General features: G+C 35.1%; 1 protein-coding gene across 1 annotated transcript in view; it reads left to right on the top strand.

Moving 5' to 3' along the window:
* The window catches only part of LOC110106467, a 42798-nt gene extending 28679 nt beyond the window's left edge, over window positions 1–14119 (top strand). Inside the window, exons 6-8 of the mRNA XM_028695958.1 lie at window positions 10497–11154; window positions 13090–13203; window positions 14044–14119. Of these exons, the coding sequence (XP_028551791.1) occupies window positions 10497–11154; window positions 13090–13203; window positions 14044–14119 (848 nt within the window). The remainder of the gene's footprint in view (window positions 1–10496; window positions 11155–13089; window positions 13204–14043) is intronic.
* The last annotated feature ends 1325 nt before the right edge of the window (window positions 14120–15444 follow it).

Here is a 15444-nt window from a genome sequence, read left to right on the forward strand (position 1 = left end):
AAATCGGCTAGAAGCAACTAAGGGTTTTTGAATGGATCATCTAGGCCGATCTTGCGATCGTCAAAGACGATGTGATCATATCAATCATCCTTAATTACTCCCATGATTTTCGTATCAATTTAGGCATAATTATACAATATCATCCAGGCCGATCAAATAATCATCCTGGCCGATTTCCAAAAATACAGAATACCTAAATTGATCATGATGGCAATTTCTTTTTGTATTGAGCATATCATCCTGGCTGATACAGGTATCGTCCAGGCCGATCAGTTAATTACGACTACCTTAACTAAGAAATCCTGATTAGATCTTATGTTTTGAACTCGATCATCCAGGATGATATAAATATCGCCTGGGCCGATGTGAGTAAAAATACAAGTTCTAAATCTCTCAAGTGTTTGTGTGTGTAGGGTTACCTAAAATCAGTCACTTCAAATAATTACAATTGACTCAAGAAAGAAAAAAGAAAATTATATACTGACTCAACCCTAATCTACCCAGTCTTGAGCTGATTCCGATTTCCGTCCAATCTTTGAATCCTGAAAATGTCAGTAGTAACAGGCAGTTGAAGAAAAGCAAGAGTGTTTGTCAATCATCAAAACATAGTCCATAAAACTGAATTTGCAACAATCTCCCCCTTTTTTATGATGGCAAAACACTACGACAATTATTTTAAAAATAACAGTGTATAATATGGAATCGAAAGTGTAAGCAAACATCCTAAACTACTCCCCCTTTTGACATCTCAAAAAGGAGGAGGGAACGCATAAAGCAAATCAAAAGACCTTTTTTTTTTACCCAAGACATGAATATGATGTAGCATTCCATGTGATTTACTTTTTAAAAAACTTGTGAGTTAACGAGTTAACATCATCTATAATCCAAAGAATGGTAGAATATCCAATCATGGTTACCGTTATCTCAGACTTTCTTTTAGGATAGAATCGTCTTTTGAAATCAATGACCTAACTCAAAGAAAACCAATTGGATATGAGATAAGAATCCCTTCATCACTTGGTTTACAAAAAAATATCTCATAGAATAACGAACCAAAGTAAATTTGTCACAATCGCAAAACAAACAAATTTAAGCCTTTGATACATGAAAAATTCTAAGTTTTTAAAGGATTTGAAAAAAGAGAAGAGCTTGCTTTTTAGTGGGCTCATTTTATGCCTCTTGTCGATTGATTGGTGGTTTGCGCATCTTTTGCTTTATGATATTTTTTTTTCAATTTGGCGTCATTGCGCATCTTTTGTTGGCATCATTGGCCATTTTTTTTATTTTTGCAAGCTCCATTCTCTTTTACAACTCTTAAAAAGAATTTTTTATTGTGAGTATATCTTCTAGATATTAGAGAATATGGGCTCTCTCTCTAACATAGAGAAGAACTATCCACAAAACATAATCCATAACTAAAGACAAGAGTAATGAAGAATCTTACTGTGACAAAAAGAATTTAATCATTATAAATACAAGATAGATTTGCTTAAGCACGTTTTAGAAAATATCTTAATTTCATACACAATTTATTAATATGAAATAGATTGTTTATTAGAAAAGAAAACTATGCCACTAAAATAGTTTAAAGAAAGAGACATGATCAATGAAATATTTTTACCATCTAATAGATAAATAGATGTAAAACATTGAATACAAATTTTCAAAAGTAAGGACAAGGCATACGATATCATTTCAGCGATGATTTTGAAAACAAAAAAATAAACAAAAAAAAGTAAAACAAATCAAACAAAAACTAAGAGTAAAACAAAAAGAAAAAAAGAAAGCAAGGAGAAAAAAGAAAAGTAAATAAAAGATCAATTTCATGCATTTATGTCAATCATACCCAATCTGGTCCTTAAAGAGCTGAAAGTGTCGAAGGCTAGTGGTTTAGTAAGGATGTCAGCCAGTTGATTTTCAGTTGTCAGATGATGTAACTCAATTTCTTCTTTAGTCACATGGTCTCTAATGAAGTGAAGCCTAATGTCAATGTGCTTAGTCCTTGAATGTTGGATAGGATTCCTAGAGATGCATATGGCACTAGTGTTGTCACAAAAAATTGAGATGGTGCCTAAGGGTAATCCTAAATCCAATACCTATTATTTCAACCAAAGGACTTGGGCCAGACAACTTCCAAGAGCAATGTACTCAGCTTCAGCAGTGGAGAGTGCAACAGAATTTTGCTACCTGCTAGACCATGAGACCAAAGATTGTCCTATGAATTGACAAGTTTCTGAAGTGCTTTTTCTATCCACCTTGCATCCTGCAAAATCAGAGTCGAAAAAACCAATAATCTCAAAAGAAGTGCTATACCTAGGATACCAAATCCCTAAGCTTTGGGTCCTCAAAAGGTATATAAAAATTCTTTTAAATGCAGTCAGGTGGGGTTCCTTAGGGTCAGCTTAAAATCTAGCACAAAGTCAAACACTAAATATTATATCAGGTCGGCTCGCAGTTAGGTAAAGTAAAGATCCAATCATGCCTCTGTACTTCTTTTGATCAACAGACTTACCACTTGGGTCCTTATCCAATGGAACACTAGAAGTTATGGGAGTATTAATTGGCTTAGATTTATCCATCTCATAATTTTTCAAAATGTCTTTTATGTATTTGTTTGATTAAGAAAGGTTCCATCATCCAATTGTTTTATACTTAACCCTAAAAAGTAGGATAACTCTCAAAACCTAGGGGTTGTTCTACAAACACATCCTCTTTTATTTCCTTATTTAAAAAGGCACTCTTAACATCCATTTGAAAAAGCTTAAATCCTTTATAACAAGCAAAGGCGAATACACTCTAATGGCTTCCAATCTAGCTACAGGGGTAAAAGTTTCCTCAAAGTCTATCCCTTCTATTTGGTTATACCCCTTAGCCACTAATCTTGTTTTATTCCTAACCATCACTCCAGAATCATTTACATTGTTCTTAAAGACCCACTTTGTTCCAACTACAATTTGTCCCTTTGGTCTTTCTACAAGCTCCCAAACATCATTTCTAACAAATTGATTCAACTCCTCTTGCATGGCTAAAATTCAAAACTCATCAGTAAGAGCTTGGTTTATATTGGTGGGTTCAGTCATTGAGATAAAGGTAGAATGGTTCACCTCCTTCCTAAGTTCATGTCTAGTCCTAACTCCATTAGAATGGTCTCTTAAGATCAATTCCTTGGGGTGACTTGTAGAGTATCTTCAATCTCTAGGAAAGGTGTGAGAAGGTCCAACCCTTTCCTCCAACTCTATATTTTCTACTCCTTGGGTGACATCTCCTACTCCTTCAATGTTTTGGTGACCTACTGCCTTCTCCAAATTTTCTACTCCAATGGTAACCTCTCCAACATCATCATCATACTCAACTCTAGGATTTTTAGAATCAGACTCATCAAATACTATATGTGTAGTCTCTTCCACCATTAAAGTCCTCTTGTTAAACACCCTAAAAGACTTCCCAACACTAGAATATCCCAAGAACACTCCTTTATCAGATTTAGGATCAAATTTTCCCAAGTAAGACTTTCCATTTTTGTGAATGAAAGCCTTACAACCAAAGACATGAAGGTGGGAAGATTGGGTGTCCTACCCTTAAGGATCTCATATGGTGTCTTATCTAGTTTGGCTCTAACATTCACCCTATTCAACACATAACAAGCTGTGTTAACCGCTTCAGCCCAAAAGTATTTTGGAAGTGAATACTCAGCAAGCATGGCTCTAGCGGCTTCCACCAAGGTCCGGTTCTTCCTTTCAGCTGCCCCGTTCTGCTGAGGGGTCCTAGGAGCTGAGAAGTTTGGCTAATCCCCTTATCCTCACAAAAATCTCCAAATCTTTCATTCTCAAACTCTCCCCCATGATCACTATGGATGGTCAAGATCTCACATCCTAGCTTTTTCTGAATCTAAGTAGAAAATGTTCTAAACTCCTCAAAAGACTCATGTTTATGTGAAAGAAATCTAGTCCAAGTGAACCTCGAGCAGTTCTCAATAATTACCAAACCATAGACTTTCCCTCCCAAGCTAGCAGTGCTAATGGGTCCAAACAAATTCATGTGAAAGATTTCTAAAGGTCTAGATGTGCTAATGTCTTTAATGGGGTGAATTTAACTCATCAAATTCATCAAGTAGAGCCATATGATTTGAATCAATTGTTGAGTGATCTTTAGTCATAATTGCATGCTCTTTTTGTAAGTTCAAAAATTTCAGTTTCAAGCTAGCATGAGTTTTCTTAAGTTTCCTATATGATGCATGAATTTTTTCAGAAACTTCAAAGAGTTGATCGTAGGAAAGTTCACATACCTCTTCTTGATCAAGATTATCGTCTACCATCAAGCAAAAGTTTGTTGTCTCATCTTCTAGTTTCGTCACCTATTAATATGATACAAAATTCTCCCAAAATGCCTTTTGAAGTCTCTTTTTGCCTTTTCTAAACTTTGATTTCTCCTCACTATTTTCCTTATGTGCATCTTAAGTGTAGGGCAATCAACTTTCACATGTCCGAGCTTCCCGCATACATAATAAACCACATCAGACGATACTTTAGAATATTTGTTATCCTTACCTTTTCTCCAATGATGCTTTTGCTTCTTCCTTAAAAAGCTTATGAATTGCCTTGTGATTAAGGCAAATTCATCGCTTTCAGATCCGGAAGAGTCAGAGTCTGATTTGTGTGCCTTCAATGCCACCATTTTCTTCTTTATTTTTTGATCTACATCAAGATTTCTTTGATTTACTCCTTGCTCGTAAGGCAATGAGTGAGCCAAGTAAGTTATCAATTGAATACGTATTCAAATCTTTAGATTTAGTGATTGTAGTGATTTTAGCATCAAAAGATAAAGGCAAGCATCTTAAAATCTTGTTCACTTTTTCATAGTTTGAAAGTTCTCTTCCTAAGGCATGCAAAGAAGTAACAATCTGAGTAAATCTCGTATACATTTCAGAAATTGATTCATGAGATTTCATATGAAAAAGTTTGTTGTCATGCAAGAGAATATTAAAACGGGATTGTTTAACTTCATTAGTGCCTTTATAAGTGATACACAATTTATCACAAATTTCTTTACCAGTTTTACAAGTGGAAACAGGCATGTAGTCTTCTGATTTTAAAGCACAGAAAAAACAATTAAGACATTTTGCATTTAATTGAGCCAAATCCCTATCATCTAAAGTCCATTCAGTAAAAGGAAGTGGAACAGTAATACCGTTAAGTTTACTAGTTGGAGGTGTGTAACCATCCTTAACAAGCATCCGCATGCGATAATCAGTATATTGTAAAACGTAGACATGCGAGTTTTCCAAAAATTAAATGGGATATTATCAAACATAGGTGGTCACGTAATAGAATACCCTTCCGGTGTATTAGGATTCCCAAAGTTAGCCATGGATCAAAATTCAAAAAGTTTTTAAACTTAGTTTTTATGAATCCCTCTTTGATACCACTTGAAAGTTTGTTAGGGATGTTAAGCCCTATAGAACTGACCCAAGGCTAACCAAGAGGGGGCTGAATTAGTATTTAAAAATTCTTTAAAACCAAAAGAACAATTATCACAAACCAAATCATCACAAAAATAAGTGCAGAAGAAAATAAATGTGAAAGCAGTAAAAATAAGAACACAAGGGTTTATAGTGGTTCGGTCAACTTGACCTACGTCCACTCTCGGAGGCGCCCTTCGAGTATTACACTACAATCATGACTCTCCTTTAGCCCCCACAGCTAGGCGGAGAAGCCCTCACAATAACACCTCCTTTTTGCCACATCCGGCAAGGCAGAGAACCCAACTCCTTTTGCTTCCTCCTGAAGTAGGCAGAGAACCACGATCACTTGCTGAAACTTACCTCTCCCAACCCTTCCAAGGACAAGAGACTCTAGGGAAGAAGAAGTAGAACAATGCTTGGAGCAACCCTTGTGAATCCCCTCACAAGCTCCCCCTCACAAAATCCTCCCTCTCTCTCTCTCTCCCTTTCTCTCTCTCCTTTAGGTTTTCTAAGGTCAAGAAAATAGCCAAGGATGTTCAAAAACATTGAACAAGAGCTCTTAAATAGAAGAGGTTCAAAGGAGCTCATTAATTGCAAGTTGTCGACTTTAGCGTCCAGGTCAATATAGAAATCGTCCTGGCCGATCAGTACAAAACTCATGAGATCAGCCAGAGCATCGCCCTGAATGCAAACTGGACTATTAAAAATTTTCTTGATCATCCCGGCCGATCAGTTCAAATCAGAGGAAAATCGTCCAAAGCATCTCCTTGAATTTGAGCTGTCCGATCGAAATTGGCCAGGAGCAACTAAGGGTTTTTTAATGAATCATCCATGCCGATCTTGCAATCGTCCAGGACGATCTGATAATTTAGGCATAATTATACAATATCGTCTAGGCCGATCAAATAATCGTCCTGTCCGATTACCAAAAATACAGAATACCTAAATTGATCATGGCGACAAATTCTTTCTGTATTGAGCATATCGTCCACGCCGATCAGTTAATTACGGCTGTCTTAACTAAGAAATCATGATTAGATCTTTTGTTTTGAATTCGATCATCCAGGATGGTATAAATATCGTCTTCGCCAATGTGAGTAAAAAGACAAGTTGTAAATCTCTCAAGTGTGTGTGTAGGGTTACTTAACATCAGTCACTTCAAAAAATTACAATTGACGCAAGAAAGAAAAAAAAATTACAGACTGACTCAACCCTAATCTACCTAGTCTTGAGCTGATTATGATTTCCGTCTGATCTTTGAATCTTGAAATGTCAGTAGTAACATGAAGTTAAAGAAAAGCAAGACTGTTTGCCAATCATCAAAACATAGTCCATGAAACGGAATTTGCAATAAATACAAGTGTTGCGGATTCGGGGGCGTGGAGTAGCAGCTTCTGAATAGAATTATTCGCTGCTTTTTACAGGTGGACTATCGTGCACTAATTGTTGCTTTCTGGATTGTACTGCACTGACACGACTCCTGTTTTTTATCACAAAAGTCTACAATTATTGAAGCATCATCACTCTTTGCTCTTAACATATCAATGCAGTTACTTAATAGTGAGCAGTGATTGACCATTAAGTGGATATAGCACTCATTGGATCTCCTTCATCACCATTCATGAATAGTTTGATGTGTATATTTGTATTCACAAGTGACCTTTAAATCTGACATGACATCTTTCAGCACTTATTATGAATAGAGTCACATCATATGTTTTGAGTTCATTCCACTCATTTGAATGGCCTGAGATATCTCAACTTTAACATTCTTTATTTGAATAACCTTTGAGAGCTTGTTCTTCATTCGTCTTACATATCTCGTTCATATGCTTACCTTGATTTGGATGATCATGATAAATGCTATGGGTCAATCATCATCTAGTTTGTGAGGTGAATGATAGCATCAACATTGTTATTAGTTATCAATTTATATTCCAACCAATATGATAATTTCTTGCTATTTCCTTCAGATCCTGTGGATTGATTGTAAGCATATTGTTGTATCCCCCAATTGATCTTTCTTCTTATGGATAAATCACATTCATTGTGTCTTTCATATGTCATGAGTTTCCCATCTTTGCTTATATGTTGAATTGTTGTTGATGATGGAGACTTCGCTACATTAATATGTAAATCTTTTATGAATATCCCCATTGTAACTGTCTTTGCTCATCAAATTCATATCACTTGCTCTTATGAGTGAGATATAGGGATTCTATTCACCATAGGTCATTACTTATAATTGTTTGTTGATGCTTGTAGGAAAGTTTAAACTTGTAGTTCTTTGTTCAAAATCCAAACAATGTCATTCAGTTCAAGTTTAAATCTTATTATTTGCATTCAAGCAAATTTTCCCATTCCTCAGATCAAGTTCAGATCCAAGTTCTATTTACTAATGCTTGTTTGGATACTCAAGATTATCGGTTAACACTTTTACATTTATATTGTGATCATTACTTTGATTTTTCAAAACATGTTCATTTGAGTCCACTTTCACAAGTCCTTGCTCAAGTTCTATGTCCCCTGTAGTCTTTTGAGTTCAATCAACTTCAAGTCATGGCAGCTCAATATTTAAATCAAGTTCTTGCTTAAGTCCAGATCAATTTCATTTTTCTTGAGTTCAGTTCTTTGTCATACTTTAGCCCGTCACAAAATTTCTACCCAACATCTGACTTCCTGACAGTAAATGGTCCTTCCGATCTCCTTCACCAGAAAGTAGTGTTTCTAACCTCCATCATCCGCCGACTATGATCTTTCTAACCTCTGTCGCCCGTCAACTACAGTCCTTCAAACCTCCGTCGACCGTCAACTATGGCCTTTATGACCTTCATCGCTAGATAACAGTCTTTTCGACCTCCGTCGCTAGACAATTATCTTTTCGGCCTCCGTCGCCCACCAACTACAGTTCTTTTGATCTCTGTCGTCTGCCGACTAGTGTCTTTTCGACCACCGTCACTCCACTAAGGTATTTCCTACCTCCGTCGCCCACTAACTATGTTCCTTCCGATCAAACGAACACGTCAATAGTGATTATTCGTATTCCACCATGTAATGCAGTCCATATAATGTATATTTGTTACATTAAGCAAGGCCTTCCCCCTAGGAAGGGCCTCATTTGTAATCAACTAAAAAAAAACTAGTAGATTCATTCAAATTGAGCCAGACTCCGTGGGTTTTCCCCTATTTCAGTGTTTTTCACATAAAAATATTGGTATCTTTTATTGATGTTACTCCCTCTCTCTTATTTGATTGTGTGCTGGATTTTCGTATAAAGCTAAAACGTTTAATTTTATATTTCTCTGCAAATATTTCAGGACACAGACAATTTATATTACATGCGAATGACGTAAAATTTATAATATATGTTTAAAATTTTAACATAAAAAGACTATATCCAATAATTGAAGAGTTTAGTAAAATTTTGCAGATACTTAACATATGCAGGAAATAAACTGTAATACGGCGGTATCATTAAAAATAAGTTTAATTTATTTTTGTAAATTACAAAAGCAATGTCACCTAATGTCGTGAATATACTTGTTGCGTAGCACCCCGCTGGAGGTTATCTCGCCGGCACTTCAGCTGACCGGAGCCCTCGCTCCAGTTTTCACCGCCATCGTGCAGGACCCATCACGGAAGAGCACACTGGGCTGGGCTTCCACTCTCCTTGGGTCAGATGGATTCCTCGTCCACTTCATAACGTCTCCTCCGTTGGCGGCCTTCTTTGATTATCGGTAACGGCTAAAAAAGGAACCTGTAGTAGTATCGCTAACGAAAGGAATTTCTCTCTCTCTCTCTCTCTCTCTCTCTCTCTCTCTCTCTCTCTCTTTATCTCTCTAGAGGGTGCTCAGTTGATTTGATGAGTTTACTTCACGTAATCCAACTCTTTCCAAATCTTCGCTGATAAAAAAGTCTGGTATGCATAAATAGGGAAATTAGTATAAAATTATTTCATCTGCTTTGCATGCTCAAGAGCTGAAAAGAAGAGAGAGAGAGAGACAGAGAGAGCAGATGGGTGTTAAATCTGGATTCCCGTTTGTCATCCTCCTCGTTTTTATTTCAACAGGTAATAGATAGCTTCTCGATCTTCATTTTTTCAGTATTTATGTTAATTGTCAGATCGATCACAAAGAAGAAATTTCAAAATTGTTCTCATTTGCTTTATTGATTTTGCTGTTATCTAATTTTCTGGCCAATTATGCTAGATGAATGCCATAGAATTTAGATTGCTAATCCATCATTCAGATTTGGTTTCGAATAGTTTTTTTATTGATTTCTATGGCAGCTTTAACAAAAAATTTCTTTGTAAGCAACAAAAAATTTATAAACGAAAATTAAATATCAATATTTTTTAAATCAAAATAAAGATTTTAAAGCAACTTCATTTTTTCAAAAAATAATAATAATAATGCTTCGAAACTGATTTTATTTTCTTTTAACGTTTTCTTGCTCACGAAATGATTGATAAATTTGAAATGAAAAAATTTCCTCTTACTTGTTATTCTATTGATAACTTTCCAATAAATGCTGCTTTATTAATTGTGCATATTCTATAAATTTAGTGCTTATCAATGCCTAATACGAATGTGACAAAAAAAAAAGATTAACATTTTAAAGAGAAAGTTTATTCTTATTTATTTTTATGATATTTTTAATTGAAATTTTAGATTTTAAAAAATCCCTTGAAAGCCCACTATGGATTCAAACTAATTGATATGTATGCGCACATTTTGATTTTGAATTGCTATGGTTATTAAATATATATTTTAAAATTGTGATATCGTTTTTATCTAAGTGTGAAAGTTAAATCATTAATTTCCGCTTTTTTTATAAATTAGGTCAATTTAAAACCTTGACCTACTCCATATGACTCAGTTTCATCAACTCACAGTAAACAATGCCAAGAATAGAATAAAAAAAATTAATTAAACGGTTTTACATTTATATGTAAATTTAATTTTGTTGATCAAATTAAGCCGCACACAAGAATTTGATTTTTTTTTTTCATTTTTTATATAATTAATTGGAACAGCGAAGCGTTCAGACTCAACCCGGGTCTTCACAATCGTGAACAATTGCAAAACAGCGCTATGGCCGGGCGTTACCCCAGGCAACAACTTCAATGGCGGTGGTTTCCCCCTCCGTCCGGGCCAATCCGTGGTCTTCACCGCTCCCGTGGGCTGGTCGGGTCGAATCTGGGCCCGAACTGGCTGCGATTTCGACCAAGCCGGCAACGGCTCGTGCGAGACCGGTGCATGCGGCACAACTCTCAAGTGCGGCTCATCCGGCGAAACCCCGTCAACACTCGCCGAGTTCACACTAGGCAATTTGGACTTCTACGACGTGAGCCTAGTAGATGGGTTCAACGTGCCCGTAACAGTCAGGCCGGTGGGGGGGACGGGCAAGTGCGAGCAGGCAGGATGTATAGGAGATTTGAGGGAGGACTGCCCGGCTGAGCTGGCGAAGAAGGTGGGAGGAAGAACGGTGGCTTGCCGGAGCGCGTGTGATGTGTTTAATACGGATGAGTATTGCTGCAGAGGGTTGTTTGGGAATCCGAGCACGTGCCAGCCGACTTTTTATTCCAAAAAGTTCAAGGCGGCGTGCCCCACGGCGTATAGTTATGCGTACGATGACCCTACAAGTATTATTACTTGCTCCGACGCGGATTATGTTATCACATTCTGCGCCAGGTCAGTTTCATCTTACAAATTTTACTTTCTTCCATTGTCGTCTTTTCGTTCCACTTGAAAAAAAAAAAGGCTTAACATATTCTAATTAAAATTTAGTTATAATGATCAGTCTTAAAGTTTAAATTTTATTTTAAGATAAATATAATGTAACTTATATTAATTTGTCGAATATTATTATGAACGTGTTCTTTTCTTTGGAATTTGTAGCTATCTTGAATATTAGTTGCTGAGTTATTATAAAAAATTAAGTTTATATGAATTATTGTGATTATTCACTATTGAATTCAAAAACTCTTTTTTCTTAAAATAAATTAACAACTAATTTTCAGAATAATGATACCTGCACCAAATTATCACTCTAAAATGCTTGACTTGGTTACATTTATGTTGATGGCCCGTTGAAATTTGTTTTAAATTCGATACTACGTAATTTCATTTAAATCATTTTTAGAAAAATATTCCTTTCTCTTATTGATTTGAAATATAAATCATCTAAATTTGTTCGTATTAGCTTGTCTAGCTTCCTCAATATTACATGTCAAAAACTACTGAATTGGCTATATCCAAATTGACAATTGGCATTATATTTAACATATATCTGGTCAGTACGTTAAAAATATAAATTTTATTGTGCCTTATTAATTTAATTTTTAGTGATATAGATTTTATATATTATCTTACTTAAATATATAATATCTTATTATTTATGATTATAAATAGTTCTTATCTTGTCGGGTTATCTATTAGTAATTAGATAAAATTAAATTCCAAATACGAACTGATTTTTATAAGTTGTAAATCTCAGGCTTAGTATAATTAATATTTAGTGATATACAAATTAAATATATCATGGAAGAAAAAAAAATGATAACTGCGACTTAAATGATGTTTTATATTTTATTCACTACAAAGCAGGAATTTACTACAGCACGAATATAGAAATTAAACAATTCAGTTAAAAAAAATCACAGTCATTCATTTTTAATTAATGCATATCTTATTATTATTATTATTATTATTATTATTATTATTATTATTATTATTATTATATGGGACATATTATATTAGCAAAACCAAGTTAACTTGACAACACAAGCTCAATTAAATTGGAATTTATTGTGCCAGTGGAAGGATCACTGGCAGAGGTTCTTTCTGAATTTTATGGGGGCCGACGTAATGATAATAATAATTTTTTCTTTCAAAATTTATTAGAAAATACTTATTTTGAAAGCATAAAACAATAAAATAAGAACAAATGAAATATTGATTTAATGGCCATCTGATAATAAGCTATGGAGAAATGACATTTTTTAGAAAAAAGAAGAAGAAGAAGAATACTAAGCGATAATATTTATGTACATAAAACTAAATATTAACTTTATCATTTTTAATTTATTAAAGAACATATTTAATCATTCATATGACAATAATTTTGAAAATATTTCTATTAGTTGTGCAGTTTAATGTTTCACATGCATGTCACTTTTTTCATAAAAAAATTTACTTTAAAGTAATCTCACCCCAAAAATTTATGATTTTACAAATACTAAAAGATAAAAAATGCAAGAAAAGATTTTTGGACTATTTTTAAGAAAAGTATATCTAAAAATTATTACAATACTTAAAAAACCCAGTTAGTACCGCTCAAAATATTTAAATTTAAATCAACTTGAAATTTGAAACTAGTTTTACGTTGATTTGAATTAATTTTGGTTCTTCATCTAAAATATAAATTTCATTTGTGTGCTAGTTTCAAGTAATATATCGAGCAGACTCCAACTCCATAACTCCAGGTTATATATGAATCCTGTTAATTTTAGTTCTTCAAATTTGCAAAAGCCTTCAACATTTAATTTCTATATATAAAGCATTTTTTCATAATTATACAGTTTGCTTTAAACATATTCAGTGACATTAAATTGCCGTTTGATGCAGGAAGCAAACCGTCTGCACTTATCATGATAACCGGTTAATTTGCAGCGGGTCTAATAGATCTGGGATGCTTATTGCCAACTTGTTGATTGTTCTATTTGTTTCTATAAATTTATTGTTTGGGCATTGAATGTAATTTTTTTTTTCTTTTTAGTGGAAAGGTGGAGGTAAATTCTTTAAATTCTGAATTCCTGCTGCTTCTACGTTGGACGAATTGTTTTCTTGCATTCATTCCTGATGTAAAAAATAGGCGTTCAAGCCTTCGAACGTATGCATTGCAGCTTATGAATAGAAAGAAAAACAAATGTAATCATGATGTTTTATTTTGAAGCATGCATTACTGGTATTGCAGGTGATAATATTTAAATTTTAATACAAGTTATTTATTTGGTAGCAATTCAGAAGAACTAAATTGGGGTATGATTTTAGAAAATTTTGCTAGAAATGTAAACCTGAATTTCATTTCGGTTGAGTCCATATCTACTCAGCCTATTAGGTCATATGCCTGCACACCAAATTTTCCCAAGTCCTCCAAGCAAGCTTAATGGATCTCAAGGTCCACTATAAGGAGTCGTCATCACCTTTGCGAACTCGCCTCCAAGACAACATTGCCCTAAGCTATCGAGTGTTGTTTTTTGGACCCTATAGCCAACTAATGAGAATGATGAAAACAAATGTGATAATATATGATTTACTGCTGCCGCTACATGTGCTTGCTGTCAGCATCAGAACGTTCTCTGCATATGGAATTGCTTACTCTTTTAATCCTGACCGTTAATCAATAACGGTTCAATCTCAATCCTTGATGCCACCGTCTTCTTCTATGTATTCTCTCGCTATATGTATGAGGAACAACAATAAATGAAAGATATAACAGAGAGAATTTCTACAGCTTTACTTTTTGTTTCCCACTGTTTTTCCTTTCTCCGCTTCTCGGGTTTTCTCTGTTTTCTACAGGTTCTTGGAAACTGCAGTTCAACATGGTATCATAGCATTTTTTGTGGCTAACGGCTTGAACTATCAGATATCATGATGACATCCTCTGCTTCGTCTTCTACCTCAGCCCCTACTGTTCCCTCCACTGTAAAAATGGCAGGCATTACCATTCCTTCACAATCCTTCACAATTAAAGTTCTTAATGACTAATATGAACTCTATTCTCAATCTACAACTTACTGCAGATAACTTTCCCTTATGAAAATCTCAAATTCAAAAGTTTTTTACTGCAAATGGTTTTGATGGGCATTTAGATGGATCCACTACAAAGCCTCCACTACTATAAATCTGCACTTATTGCATCGATTGTTAGCAGCGGTTTTAGAACCGCTTCTAAAAATTTGTTTTAGCATCGGTTAAAACCGCTGCTAATTGCACCGGTTTTAACCGATGCAAATAACTCCTCATTAATTTAACCCCGCTGAAGCCCTAATTCCCAGCGCGTGAACTAAATTTCTCGAATCGTCTCCGGAGCCCCCAGCCTCTTCTCCTTCCTGCGCGCGACTCAAGCGATGATGCCTTCTTAGTTGATTTTGAGTTGAACCACTGAGACGCATCGTTCTTCCCTCCTTCAAATTAGGTTTTGGACAGCGAGCAGTGCTCTCTCTCTCTCTCTCTCTCTCTCTCTCTCTCTCTCTCTCTCTCTCTCTCTCTCTCTCTCGCACATATCTATTCTAAATCTTCATGAATCTATTCTAAATCTTCGATCTCCACGTTTACTGCGACAATGGATATTGGCTTGCCCGTGACGAGTTCCTGCTCTCGAGAGCACCAGAAGATCTATCAGGAATGGTTCGCCTTGGCGGATTCAGGTCAGTCACTTCTTCTTCGTCTTCTCGATTATTAGATTTTATTTTACTAATGAAAAAAACTTAGGATATCCATTGATTTCCCTTGTTTCCTCGACTATTAGACGGAGACGGACGCATCATGGGGAATGATGCTATCAGGTTCTTTGGAATGTCCAAACTTACACGCCCGGAGCTCAAATAGGTTTGGCATCTCTACATTTTATATCGTTTGATGTGATTGTTTAGAGATAGTTATGTTTTACCTATGCCTGGTGGCTGGTTCCTCACCTTTGTCTTGATTTTTTTACCTCATTGGCTTTAGCTGAATTTCTAATGGAAGTAATTCGTGCATTATTTAGTTATCTCGATCTTGGCATGTCTAGATCTAAAATGATTTTTTTTTTATGCTAATTTGGATAAAAAGTTGTCAGGATAAGGATAATCTGTATCATAAACAAGTGTTTGAAATGATGGTTGGAGTGTGTGAAAATGCTATTATCTTTGAAATCACTAAATGACAAGAGGGGGGTGAATTGTGAAAAACTTTTTCTCAATAAAATGTAACCCTAAA

This window comes from Dendrobium catenatum, unplaced genomic scaffold (genome assembly GCF_001605985.2).
Source record: "Dendrobium catenatum unplaced genomic scaffold, ASM160598v2 fragScaff_scaffold_716, whole genome shotgun sequence".
Taxonomy (NCBI): Eukaryota; Viridiplantae; Streptophyta; class Magnoliopsida; order Asparagales; family Orchidaceae; genus Dendrobium; species Dendrobium catenatum.